The sequence below is a fragment of the Carcharhinus amblyrhynchos genome, chromosome 7 (assembly GCF_965287045.1).
Source record: "Carcharhinus amblyrhynchos chromosome 7, sCarAmb.v2.hapA, whole genome shotgun sequence".
NCBI classification, from domain to species: domain Eukaryota; kingdom Metazoa; phylum Chordata; class Chondrichthyes; order Carcharhiniformes; family Carcharhinidae; genus Carcharhinus; species Carcharhinus amblyrhynchos.
In genome coordinates this window covers 94,486,583-94,500,945 of record NC_137330.1, presented here as the reverse complement: position 1 = coordinate 94,500,945, position 14,363 = coordinate 94,486,583, and the positions used below count along the sequence as shown (strand labels likewise).

Here is a 14,363-nt window from a genome sequence, read left to right as displayed (position 1 = left end):
TAGTTTTAAGAGTCTGGATTCTTAAAACATATAAACTTCAATCTACAAAATTCAGGCATTTGAAATATAAAATATACAAGTACAGTTACAATTGTACTTTTTAAAGTTTAACTCTGATTTATATTAAAAATGAACTATAAAGATGTAGGTGTTTATGACACTACTATACTTCGGAGCGAGTTCTGGAATTTCCATTAATTTCAAGGGGATGGGGAAAGAAAAGATTAGTTTAGGTTGCAAAAACGGCTTTTAACCATTGTTAAATCGAGCATGCAAGTCATATACTATCGGCAAAAGTCTGTGCCTCTTTGGTATAGAGGCTAACCTTTAGATACCAAAATCATACCATAATGGTAAATAGAGGAGAACGCCGGCATAAACAAAATCAAAACTTTACATTTTTCATTAAAATGGGTGTTTTGTGCAATATTTACATACATTTTCTTCACTTTTATTTCATCTATGTAACCAAAATACATAAATTAACATGTTAAGAAACTTAATACATTTGTTTTTACTCTTTCCTTTCACCATGGGTAAAGGAGGAAGCAGCTTGTACACCTTGGCTGCATGTTCAAATACAAATAAACCGTGAATGCTCAAACTTAATAAAGACAAAGATCAACCTCTCATGAAACAATTTTCTTGAATTAAGTTTTATTTTAAAAATAGGATCGGAATAAAGATCCTAAGGGAAATGGCAAAATGCTGTTCTGCAGAGATGAACAGTGTAAAAGAAGTACATATAATATATACGGTGTAAGGAGTTTCCTGCATTCCCCAGCAAATTATTTTTGATATACCCACTGTCATTGTGTATGAAGAGAATAAATATTTCTCGAAGTAACATTTTGGTTATGCACTGATGTTCCAAAATGCTCATTTAAACCTCTGAAAACCCAAAAATGTTCACAAAACTGCAATAACTCGTAAAATTCCAAACACAGTATACATTATACAACAAACATATCAGTGAGTGAATTAAAATGTTAACCTAATCTAGGGGTTCTGATGACATTCATGAACAATTCAGGTTTAACTCTTATCAGAATCCCTTAAACAGGATATGGCCTCAAAATCCACTCACAAGTATTCATTATTTTATTTACACCATGTCTGACAATGAATTACAAAAGGGAAACAGACACTTTAATTCAGTTTGTGGGAGCATTCCTGTTAAGAACCAGTAAGAATGAAACAAGGTCACATTAAACTTGTACGGAAAGTGACAATTATTTCTTGGTTCACTGGCCATTAAAAAAATTTTGAAACAGAAGCAAATAATTAAGCAGAATCCAGAATGATGTACGGATACGCATCATAACAACAGTCTCCAACTTGACTGGATGCAATTCACTGCTTGGTATCTTAACAAGTATAATTCTCTAAGTAACTGTAGTATTTGTAAGTGATGAATTGCAAATTATTTTATTAACAACAACAGTTGATACAAAAGTAACAGGTATGGAAGGAGACGCTTACTTAAAAACAACCATTTGTTTTAAAAATCCAATCAAATAAAAATGGCAAACCAAGAAATAAAAGCTGTCACGTTACTTCAGAAAAATGAACAGCAAAAGAAAACAAGCTCACCTCAGTGAGACGATTACAGTCAAATCAAACATAACCCTTGGGTTGCCAAGGGGAAATCAGAAATGGGACAAAATTCTAAAATGTTGTAAAGAAATATTCTGCTTTAGAATGTATTGTTTACATTTGGCAGTTTGGAAGAAAAATGATCTGCAATCATATACACACTTACTGCATGCAGTGCATGGCATCCCATCACTTTCAAAAGTGATTATCTGTGCTCTCATGTTTAAAAACACAGTTTTGCTTGTTATTTACATACAAGTGGTGGTGTCAAAAGGTAGAAAACCTCCGGAGTGTTATAATCTTTGTCCCAGCCCTAACCATTAACAAGAAAATAGAAAAAAAATGATATATTCAAGGCACAATCACCAAATGCTATACCTTTTGAGGGAAGATATTGACTTAATGTAGCATAACAGACATAGGCAGAAAGTGCACAAAAACGACACTGTGTAGTAATGTACTAATTGCAAACATCCAATAAAAAGTAATTTGACCACTTAATTACTGATTACAAAAAAGCCAACTTTTTTTTAAAATCAGAAAATAGGGTGCAAGCTCCAGAACAGATTACTGCATGGAATGAATGTTTCTCCCTAGAAAGCCCAAGTAAGCATAATTGAGCTAATATTCATATACAATGGGACCTTTAAACCATGACATTTGTTAATTGCGTACCAGTGCCAAGTAAGTTCCCATGAAATCCTGTATTGTTGAAGGGGTGGGGGAAATTCTCACAAACTATACAAGTCTGGAAATTTCAGCACGATTCACATGCTTGGTAAATTCTAAAATCTCATAACCTTTCCCAACCAATAAAGGAGCTGGGCATGTTCTTATAAACCCTTTATAAAGCGTCTAATTGTGAGTGTGCTATAAAGCCATTTGAACAGATGGCATATCTCAACCCCATCCCTGTACTATATCTTAAAATATTTTTTCTACTTACAATATACAATTTTTGTGTGTGCATGTGTGTACATGTGTATGTGTGTGTGCATGTGTGAGTGTGTACGCACATAAGTGAAAACATAACTAAAACCAGCCTCCTTTTCTTCTTCGGCAACAGTATTTTTTCCTGATTGTGTAAGGTAAGCAAGAGACAACCACTCAGTTCCAGTGCAACGCAGTCTTTTTTTTTGTTTGCCTCTACATTCATTAAATGGGAGAAGCAGCTTACAATTGCTTCAGAATAGTGGGAACATGACAGGCTATTTGTGCAATTCTTTGGAAAGCTTGAATTGCAGGTGCCCAAATGCACTTGAAGTCAAGCCTCTGCAGTAACTACATTGTGACTGACAAATAAGCAAGGACTGATTGTTAAGTTGTGGAGGGGGAGGGGGCAGGGGAAGTACAACCTTAAATATCTATCTAAATGCATTTTTGGTGACAAACACACCATTATACCTGTTTAACAGTAATGAGCAGATGGTTACACATAACTAGTAGTGCAAACATTTTCCGATTGTGAGCGAGTATTATATTTTCAGGAAGGTGAAATTTAAGGCATGTAAGTGGAGAATTCTTTGACTTCAGGCTTTGATGACATATTTTCAGATTCAAAACAAGAGGAAAAATTATCTTTTAACATGCTTACCAACTTGGCATTTAGGACTTCAACCTAAGCATGCTCACTGAAGAGTGGGAGCACATTTGCAGATGTACCAACCAATCAACAATAAACAACACTATTCTAAACTTTTCCTTAAAAGATGCAAGACAGTGCAACACAGATCTATTAAACTTTGTAGGGAAGGTAGATAATAGTGTATCTCAACACTAAGGAATTTAAGGAATAACTAAAGAATTAACAAAAATACTGACCAGAGTATATTTTTGAAATCAATTGACCGCTACGGCAGACTTTTGGGACTGCAAACATTTAACCTAAATATTATATGTGCTTGTAGGCATACTAAAACATGACAATCGCATTTCGTATGTATTTGAATTTATTCTTTTAGATGACTTATAAATTCTTGGTAGGTACAAATAACAGTTTAAAAGCAGAATGGACTACCTAAAATATCTCTGAACATAAAATAATGAAAATCAGAAGTTTTAAAAGGCATTTTTAAAACGGAACTTGTCAAATTTAGTGGCAACCAATTGTCAATCATTAATTGTTACAGTTTTGTCAAATGTATATACTAACTGATCCCAATCCTCTAATCTGCAAGTTTGCCCCCACAACCTAAACGAAACCAGAATCTGCGGTTCTTCAGAGAACAGAAGATGGAAGTAGAACGTGAAAATGTACAACAAAATGCCAGAATTCTACCATGAATTAATGCCGGCAAAACATCAAAAATTTGTGCATTGAGATAATGCACCAGGCAGTAACTAACAAAAACCAAACATGATTTTAAATTCTCTAGAGATTAAATGGTTTTGTTTTTAAATCAGTCCTTGCTCATTTTGCCTTCTGATTAAACCAAATTCAAATCACATCTTCAACCAGTCTGCAAGTGAGAATGCAGTGACCTCAAGTGCACCAATCCCTTACCTGTTCTTGTCTAAACAGAAAGACTCATTGAGTAGACAAAAACCTACAGTTGTTTACCAACCAATCAGGTTAGCTTTTGCTTTTTCAGTCAGTTTCCGCAGCCTGCCCCTACTGGATGTTCCAAAAGTTAAAGAGGAATCTTCAAACAGTAGCTGCCTTTGCTCCTCCTCTGAATCCTCCTCATTGTAGCATGTTGTCCGTCTACCTTGATTCCTCGTTTTCATGACAGATTTAGAGCCCATGGCCTCCTCAGTCCTTTTGTCATCTTCCACAGGCTCTATAGATTCAATGGGTTCCATAGGCTCCTCATGCTTCCTTCTGTTGCTCCTTGTCTGCATTTTACGTTTAGCAGCAACTGTCAATTTGGATTTAGCTTGTAGACTCTTTCCTTTGGGTTTCCTGCCTCTTGGCTTCTTCTGCAAAGATTTTTTTTGTATGTTGCTCTCTGAACTAGAGCTGCTTTCTGAGGTAGCTTCTTCACCATTCTCATTGGATATCTCTTTTTTTAGTTCTGCTCTCTTCCTCTCATTCTCTTGTTCAATAATAAGTAGCTCTTTTTTACTTTTCCTACCTCTTTTCTTACCAGGTCCCTTAAGACTTTTTACTTCCGGTTTTACTTGCGGTTTCCTACCAGGACCTCTCTTGACCACAGTTTCAGAGATACATGCACCATGTCCATTTATTTGTGGAGTCTTCTGTGCTGAAGATTCAGCACTGATGTCACCTTATATTAAAAAGATAATAAATATGAATGTTAAGACACACATAAATAAAGCTAATCCAAAATGTTAACAATGTGCATTATACTCTGAATAACTTAATTGAGTCTGGCAATTCATTTTTTTACCTTTTCTTTGAGTTAATGGTGCACAAGTTAAGTTTCGCTCAAAGGCATAAGTTTGTCCACTCTTTCATACTTAGGCATGGCTGGATATTTTCTCTTAAATTTACATAAAATTCAATGTAATTAAACTTAATAAACAAACAAAATTCAAATTTGACAATTCCTGCCCTAAAGGCTTGTGCCTCTGCATTTCCTTTTTAGAAATCTATTCAAAACCTAACCTAATGAAAATTTCTTAGTCATCCCTCCTAATATTTTTCCCCATTTTGCTTCTTCCCTGCTGCCATCAGACTTTTGAATGGACCTTGCATTAAGTTTATCTTTCTCGGCACCCTAGCTATGGCTGTAACATTACATTCTGCACTTTCTCGTTTCTTTCCCTATGAACAGTATGCTTTGTCAGTATAGCAAGCAAGAAACAACACTTTTCACTGTATGCCAATCCATGTGACAATAATAAATCAAATCAAATGAAATCATAGTGTGGCATCCATTCCCCTACCTATCCACATTGCAAAGCATCTTTGGAAAATTTGGACATTAAATGGTAGGTGTCATTATCGATTCAGATGTCAAATTTTGCTCACACTGACCTTCCATCTTCCACTTTCATAAATTATGATGTTACCAGAGCCTAGCCATCCATATATCATTCCATACTGACCCTCGACCACCACCATATTTACTGACTTCAACTATACTGTAATGCATTACAATTTAAAATCCTTACCTTAGTTTTCAAATGCTATAGTCCTCCAAACTCATAATCAATCCTGTAGCATGTTGATCCAAACCTGCCTAGTTGTAGATCCTACCCTCTCTTTGCCTGGCCAGTCACAGCAGAGTTTGCTGTGACTGGCCAGACTCTGTGTGTGTGTGTGTGTGTGTGTGTGTGTGTGTGTGTGTGTGTGTGTGTGTGTGTGTGTGTGTGTGTGTGTGTGTGTGTTAGGATATACAACCATCCTTTGGAATTTCCTACTGATCTCTACGTCACCATTTCTAAAAACTTGTATTACCATACCTAAATCCTTTATGAGGCTGTGGGATTAAATTTAAATTTACATTAAAGGCATTACATTAAGGTGTTGTTATTGCCAAAGTACCCCAGCACAGGAAAAAAACTAATTTGCAGGATATTATTAGTATATGATCTGCTTACTATGTGTTGGCAAGATTACAAATGTCGAAGGAAGATTTCTTCTAGTTGCTATGCTTTAGCAACACTGTAATCATAACAGCACAATGTTTTGTGGTTGCTATTCATTGGAAGGATTGGCACTGTAACAGGAACATTTCCAGATTGTTGTGTGTTAGTAATATTGTAAACATAATGTGAAGTTTCTACTGGTTGCCACCTGGTATTAATATTGCAAACGTAATGGGAAAATTTCCTCTGCGCAGCTTGTCGGGAAATTACAAGCATCTTCTAGTTGAACACCTTTGTTGGGAATAAGAAATCCTCTCAATTATATTTATGAAGTCACTAACACACATTGGCACGATAAGTTCTTTCTTTGCAGATTTTATCAGAAGGCTCCCTTTACTATAATACTAACACTTAACCAGTTTTAGCTAGACCAGTACTGAAAATGTGAACCAAGTCTACACATTACCTGAGTGCTCTCCATTAAGATGCGTTCATCAAAACAATCAATTGGATATCTGATTACTGGTTGGTGTAAGCCAGTTTTAAAATACTTGCCTTTAGGTTGTTTGTATGGCGTTGTTTTATTTCTACGTGTTAACCTCCTTTTCTCAGGCTTTTCATCTGTCAATGAAGTCTGAGTATTGTGTTTTGATTCAGATAGTTTAGGATAACAGAGATTGTTCTGGGCTTTCGATGGCTTAGCGTTATGGTCTGCTAAAACAAATATTAAAAAGAAAAATGTCTTAAATACATAATGGGTGGGAAATTGGGCTTGTTTGCACCTATTTTTGGGTGCATATCCTTAAAGCTCCAAATAGGTGACCGCAACGTGTATGTAGATTGCCCTGTTAGTGAGGGTCTTCACTCACGGGCAGTGAAAGGCAGTATGCAGACCAAGGAGATCATGACATCAATCTGCGTGGAGCATTAATTTAACAACAGCACTGCCAATTTGGAGCTTAACACTCCAGCCAACACTCTCTCTTAACTTAGCACAACTGAACACACAGTCAGCAGCAGGAGGGTCCTTCAACCATCAGTGCTGTTTAAAGGAATCATCAATTACTTATAGATTATTTGCTGGTTAAGTTCTTCAGGTTACAGCTACAATTCTACAAGTGTTCATTGCTTTATATAGTTGTTATCAATTGCAAAGCTCTACAGGGAGTGTTGTGGCAGGAAGAGGATTTTTGCTAGCTTCAAGGCTCCTGCACAAACCACTTGCTCCCAGATGGGCACATCAATGGGCATTCCTTTTGGAATGCAACATTTCTTAGACAATAAGCATAGCCATGCAGAGCAGGACAAGCTGTTGGATGAGTGAGGAGAAGGGGTCACAGCAGTAGGCCATGTCTGCCCAGTATGTTCAATTCTCTTGCCTAAACCTCAGTGAGGAATAAAGTGTGAGATTTTTTGTGCTTTAGGAATAACATCCTCACTGAAATGCCACCTCCTGCAGCTAGAGCTGCAGGAGCATGGCAACATGGTATTGGGTATGAAGGTGACCCTGCAATGAATACTAATGCATCTGGCTCTTCCCAGGCTGGAGTTGCAGCATGCCAGTTAGTGCTGTGAAAGAGAAATCACTGAAGCTCTCAAAGAAAACTAACTACATTCACCTTTCCTTCCAGAGACAACAAGTCTGTGGAGGAATATAGTCTTCCCCTTGGTGCTGGGTGCCAATAAGTTCACACACATTGAGTGCTAGCTGTCAACATTATCCTGTACGGGAAAAATGATGTGGAAATGCCACATGGAATGGGAAGGGCACAGTAAGAAGTCTCACAACACCAGATTAAAGTCCAACAGGTAAATCTGGAATCACAAGCTTTCAGAGCGCTGCTCCTTCATTAGGTGAGACTCACCTGTTGGATTTTAACCTGGTGTTGAGAGACTTCTTACTGTAGTAGAAGGGAAAGGGATCCCACTCCCTCCAAATCCGACTGGTGTGCAACCATAGACAGACGATCATTCAGGACATGCAGCCCTGGTATTCTGGCAGCAGTCACGTTGCTTCATTCTGCAGCAGTCCTCTGTGTCATCATCATTTGAGTCACCACAAGAAGCCAAAGGGACAAGTGCTACCCACAGATGACGCGGCTGAAGGCTCTAGTCTGCAAGCCACTTACACGACATATACAATAAAAGCCACACAAAATGTCGTACAGAAAACTACTGATGTACCGAAACATTGGGTAAATTCTGCCCTGGCTGCTGTACTCAGATTCCAATGAGTGTGGGGTGGGAAAGTTGTTGGATTTGGAGTTGGCAAGTTGTGTGCTCTCTTCTCCTGCAAAGGGCAGAAAAAAGAGGCCAGTGTGCATAATAATTATGTTCACTGTGCACAAACTAATTAAGGTGATCGTGAGGCATGGGTATGAGGCCGTAAGAGATTGAGGGTGAATGTTCGCTGCTCAGATGTGGATGTCAGGAGTTGCTTGCAGAGTGGCGTTGGAGCTGCAAGGCGTGTTAACCTGAAGCGCGCTGTGCAGGAGAATGCTGAGCAAGTTACTGACCGGAATTCTGCCAAAAAATTCTAAGTGTCGAATTCGTGTGCAAACTGGAGTAATTCATGCTGCTTTTATCAGTGGAAGTTCAGAGAAGAATCTTCCACATTCTGTGCACTGCAGAGGCCACCGGCATCAATATCATTAAATTTCAGAGGGGCCTATTCCCGCTGGACAAAGAGGCAGTCCTAGGCCTGCTAATAGGATTTAAATTAGATTCAAATTAGGGACTGCATACATTAGGCAGCTCTGCGTTGACTTCCGGTGCAGAGCTGTTAGCACCGGAAATCCAGCACTGGGAGATGTGCAGAGGCTTAGATGCCCAGCCTGTATTGACTGCTGCTTGAGTCTCCTGGCTCACTGCGCTAAAAAGGCAGTGCAGTGAGATGGGAGAGTTCCCCCCCCGCCTCCCCCACCCACTGTCCCGAATGCACAAGGCAACCTCTGCTGAGTAAATAGCTTGTAGGTGGGATGACAGCTTGCTGTTGAAATGAGCGAAGTCCAAATGTAAATCAGTCAAGTTTCCAGCCTGAAAATGATCCTGCTATTTTGCACAGAGAAAGTGGGATTACAACCAATGGTTCTAACGCCTGAAGGAGTCCTGCAGTACTCAGAATAAGGGTGCGCAGGTTTGCTGTCATCTGCTGCATGCCGTACAACCACACTCTTATGAAGAAATAGCCCTTGCCACCAGCTAAATGGAGAGCTGCTCAGGAGTAGTAGCATCTGTTTGAGGAACATCAGCAAGAGCACGATGATGGAGAAGGAGAAAGTGGAGAAGGGAAGATGCAACCTAGACAGCCGCGTTCTGCCCTGACAATCCATGCAAAACTCACCTAACTATGATGCCAATAATCGCAAACACAATTCTCCACACATCGACAGTCCAACTCCTTACCTCCCCTGTCATTTACCATCACAGCATCCATTTAGGTACAGTACAAAAATAAAAACCACCCCAAAATAAGGATTCCAAAACAAATTTATAAGTTAAATCATAACCATAATGCATCAAATCATTCTGCTGCATTTTCTTAGTGCCACTTTTTTGTATGACTTTGTCTGACTTCGTGTTGCCTGGCGGTACAATCCCAGAGGCTGGGAAAAGGCAATGTTATTGACTCTTAAATGCCCCCTAAATGGGCTAGCAAGATACTCAGTTCAGGGCAGTTGGGGATGGGCAATTTATTGGCCCAGTCAACAATGACCACATCCCATGAATGAATTTTAGAAAGGAATTTCTGTGGGATTGACCGATGGCCTTGGAGACTGACTTCGAGCAACTCTTGCTCCAGGAGGCCTGGCTCTACAATGCACATCTCAGCATGGGTGGAAGCAGAATGGACTGACTGGGGCGGCACAATAGCACAGTGGTTAGCACTGCTGCTTCACAGCTCCAGGGTCCTGGGTTCGACTCCCAGCTCGGGTCACTGTCTGTGTGGAGTTTGCACATTCTCCTCGTGTCTGTGTGGGTTTCCTCCCACAGTCCAAAGATGTGCAGGTTAGGTTGATAAGCCATGCTAAGAAATTGCCCCTTAGTGTCTAGGGATGTGTAGGTTAGAGGGATTAGTGGGTATAATATGTAGGGCATTGGGGGTAGGGCCTATATGGGATTGTGTTCGGTGCATACTTGATGCACCGAAGGGCCTCTTTCTGCACTGTAGGGTTCTATGATTCTATGACTGGTTGATAGGCAACAATAAGGACACTGGTGGAACATTTGGGGTGACAGGACAAATGTTGTCATTCTGAGGGAGGGCAGCAAGGTCATGCTTCATCAAACTACCACTACTCCTATGAAAAGGAACCCCAGAAAATTTAGTAGTCTATTGGAGAACAGATTGCTGGACTACTGTAACGCCTTGAGACACATTTCACATTGTAATCACAGCCATTATGGCAGAAACTTGAGCTTCTACTGCAGCACTTAGATATTGGGACACTGCTGCTTGTACTGCAGTAACCAGCAACATCTCCTCCATGGGGAGGGGTTAGGACATTCCTGTGCATTTGTTCCTGTCCAATTATCTCCTACTGCCACTTGTTATGTGCCACCTTAACCAGAATGAGAGAAGGAAATATGTCAGCAAGTGAAATGCAATCTGTTTTGCAAGGTGAAAGCTGTGGATATGCATTTGTGTGGGTGTGGTAAAGCTTATGAAAGTCAGGTAGGAGACCCAAATGCTGAAGGTTGTTGATAGTGGAGTGATGAGGATGAGGTAATTTAAGTAGTGTATGTGATTCAATTGGTAGGACATGACACTTGAACTGAAGATGCAACTGATTATGACCACACAAGGCCATTAAACAGTTTGTGGCAAAGTATTCAGGTCTTCGGGATTTGACTCTTAGCATTGACTTCCATAGCTATCAGCTGCAACTGCCTTTTAAGCTCATGTTTGGAGAGCCACCTAGTACTCTGCAGGACAAATCTCCTACCTTCCACTTCTTCCACAAAGGAGTCCAATACATTATCCAAGTTGCATGCCGTTTCTGGGGTCAGATTCACTGTCTACAAACTGCCAGTACTTGCTCCAGCTGCAATGTATCACTCCCTTTAGAAGGTGCAGGCTGGTTTTAAACAGTGCTTTAAGTAATGTGGGTTCCCTGCTAATGCCTATAGCCCATGAACAGCAGCTTTAGTCCTGGATGCATGTTGCAATGATTCAAATGATCAGGCAGCATTAAATTGGCATGCTCCATTGAATGGGCATGGGTCAATTGTGCATCACAATCCCAATACTTGCTTTCAGCAGTTCTCCAATTTACCCTACTATGGGTTTTCTTTTCCCATTAGAATAACTACATTTGATATTTCCTCTAAGTACTTCTTTCCCCCGTAGCATTAGAAAACACTAGATGGTCAAAGCAAAGTTTACATATTAACCATTGAGTTATAAATAAGAGAGTCTAGGTCTAATAGCTCAATTGACAAGAGTGTTATTCAAATTTCTCTTCCCACAATTAAGTATTCAAAAGCCAGTTTTGTCCTCCCAGCTCAGCTGCACTGGTGGGAGAGGTGATCAGCATTCAGCAAAAGAGAGTAGAAGGATGAACTGCGTAGAATGGAGAACCTGAGTGTAATCTAGCAAATTGGAGTTCAAATCCCACCACAGTAGTTTGAGCATTTGAACTCTGTTCATAACTGACCATGGCATTGTTGGATTGTTGTAAAAGCCAATTTGTTTTGTTGAAGTCCTTAGGGAAGGAAACCTACCATCTTTAGTTAGTCAGACCTGCACTGATTCCAGTTCCATATATGCATGATTGATTCTTAAATTCCTTTGTAAACTATTCAGTTATGTCAAACTCTGGTGGTTCAAGGGGAAGGCAATAGATGAAAAACAGAGATTTTCCAAAAATACCCATATACAACAATTAATCAAACCTTGGTCAAAATGCCTTGTGCTTTTTTTTAATTGAATTGAGGGTCACTGGCAAGAGCAGCATTTGTTATCAATCCATAATAATTGCCCTTGAGAAGGTGGTGATGAGCCACCTTCTTGAGCTGTTAAAGTCCATCTGGTACAGGTACACACTGCATGTTTTTGGCAGTGAAGGAATGGTGATATCATTCCAAATCAGGATGGCCTGAAGAGGGAATATGCAGGTGATGATGCCCAATCATTTGCTGCCCTAGGCCTTCTAGGTAGTTTTGGTCATGGATTTGGAAGGTGCTGTCAAAGGAGGTTTGGTGAGTTGCTGCATTGTATCTTGTAGATGGTACACACTGCTGTTGCTGTGTGTCAGTGGTAGAGAAAGTGAATGTTTAAGATGATGGATGGGGTGCCAATCAAATGGGCTGCCATGTCCTGGATGGTGTCAACTTTCTTGAGTGTTACGGAGCTCCACTCATTAAGGAAAACGTAGACTGTTCTATTTCACTTCTGACTTGTAGATGGTGGCCAGGGTCTGGGGAGTCAGCAGACAAGTTATAGCAGAATTTGCAGGTTCTGACCTCTTGTACATATAAATGGTCCAGTTCAGTTTCTGGTCAATGGCAATGCCTAAGTGTTGACAGTTGTGAATTCAGTGATGCTAATACAATTAAATGTCAGGAGCAGATGAGCAGTTTGTCTCTTTATTGGAGATGGCCATTGCTTAGCAGTTATGTGGTGTGAATGTTAACTACCCCATATCAACCCAAGCTTGAATGTTATCCAGACCTTGCTGTATATAGACATGGAATGCTTTCGTAGCTAAAGATCACAAATGGTATTAAACATTGTGTAATCCCACTTCTGACCTTACGATGAAGAAGCTGAAGATGGCTGGGCCTTGAACACTACCTTGAGGAACTTCTGCCACTATATCCTTAGGGCTGAGATATTTGGCATTGAACAATCACAATTATTTTTCCACATGCTTGATATAAATCCAAGCATTGGAGAGTTTTTCCCCTGATTTCCAGGGACCTCCATTTTAATAGGGATTTTTGATGCCATACTCAGTTAAGTGCTTGCCTTCATGTCAAGGCTAGTCACTCTCACCTCACCTCTGGAATTAAGCTTTTTTTGTCATGTTTAGGCCAAAGCTGGAATGAGATCTGAGCTAAGTGGTTCTGGCAGAATCTAAACTGTCTCAGTGTGCTTGATATCACTAAGTAAGTACCGTTTCATTGTCAACAACACCCTCTATCACTTCACTGATGATGGAGAGAACACTGACAGGACCTTAATCAACCGGATTGGATTTGTCCTGATTTTGTGAACAGGACATACCCTAGACAATTTTTCACATTGTCAGGTAGATGCCCACGTTGTAGCTTTACTGGAACAGCTTGGCTACGGGCGCAGCTAATCTGAAGCACAAGTCTTCAGTATTGCAGCCCATCATCTTTCTGTATCCAGCACCTCTGATTATTTCTTGACATCACATGGACTGAAATGCATTTACTAATGATTGGATTTCAGGAGTAGGCTGCTTATCACATCTGGCTGAAGTGGTTACAAATGCTTCAACCTTGTCTTTTGCAATGAGGTGTGGGCTCCCTCATCATTGTGGATGGGGATGCTTGAGAAACCCGCTCCTCTGTCTAGTTGTTTAATTGTCCACTATCATTGACAACTGTAAGTGGCAGGACTGCAGAGGTTTGATAGTTCGTTGGCTCATGGAGTGGCTTAGCTTTGTCTATTAGATGCTGCTTCTCCTGCTTACCATATATATAATCCTGCATTGTAGCTTCACCAGGTTCATGCCTCACTTTTAATGGAGCTAATCCAGGCATGTTCTCCTGCACTCCTCATTGAACCAGAGTCGATCACTCGGCTTGATGGTAATGGGGGAGTGAAAGATATGCTGTGCCAGACTGTGGTTGAATACAATTCTGCCGCTGTTGATGGCCATAGCACCTCATTGGTGCCTTGTTTGAGCTGTGAGATCTATTCTGTTTCTATCCCGTTTAACACAGTGAATGTGTCACACAATGTGATGAAACGTATACTAAACATAAAGATGGGACTTTATCTTTAAAGGACTGTGTGGTGTTCACCCCTATCGATACCGTAATGGTCAGATGCACTTCAACAAATAGACCAGTGAGGGTACAATCAATCAAGTAGGTTCTTCCCTCCAGTAGATTTCTTCCTGAAATCCACAGCATCACAGATGTCAGTCATTAGTAAACTCGATTCACTCCATGTGATATCAACAAACTGCTGAAGGCACTGGGTACAGCCAAAGATGATTGTCTCTGGCAATATCCTAGCTGCAATACTGAAGACACGTGATTCAAAATTAGCTGCATCTCTAGCCAAGCTGTTTCAG

General features: G+C 40.1%; 1 protein-coding gene across 3 annotated transcripts in view; it reads right to left on the bottom strand.

Moving 5' to 3' along the window:
- Positions 1 to 640: 640 nt before the first annotated feature.
- The window catches only part of phip (PHIP subunit of CUL4-Ring ligase complex), a 227,514-nt gene continuing 213,791 nt past the window's right edge, over positions 641 to 14,363 (bottom strand). Inside the window, exons 39-40 of one of the 3 annotated variants that reach the window (XM_080192807.1) lie at positions 6,646 to 6,804; positions 641 to 4,823 (exon numbers count right to left, since the gene is read on the bottom strand). In XM_080192807.1, the coding sequence (XP_080048933.1) occupies positions 4,153 to 4,823; positions 6,646 to 6,804 (830 nt within the window). In that variant the 3' untranslated portion in view covers positions 641 to 4,152. The remainder of the gene's footprint in view (positions 4,824 to 6,645; positions 6,805 to 14,363) is intronic. The other 2 variants (XM_080192809.1, XM_080192810.1) reach the window with 2 other exon arrangements.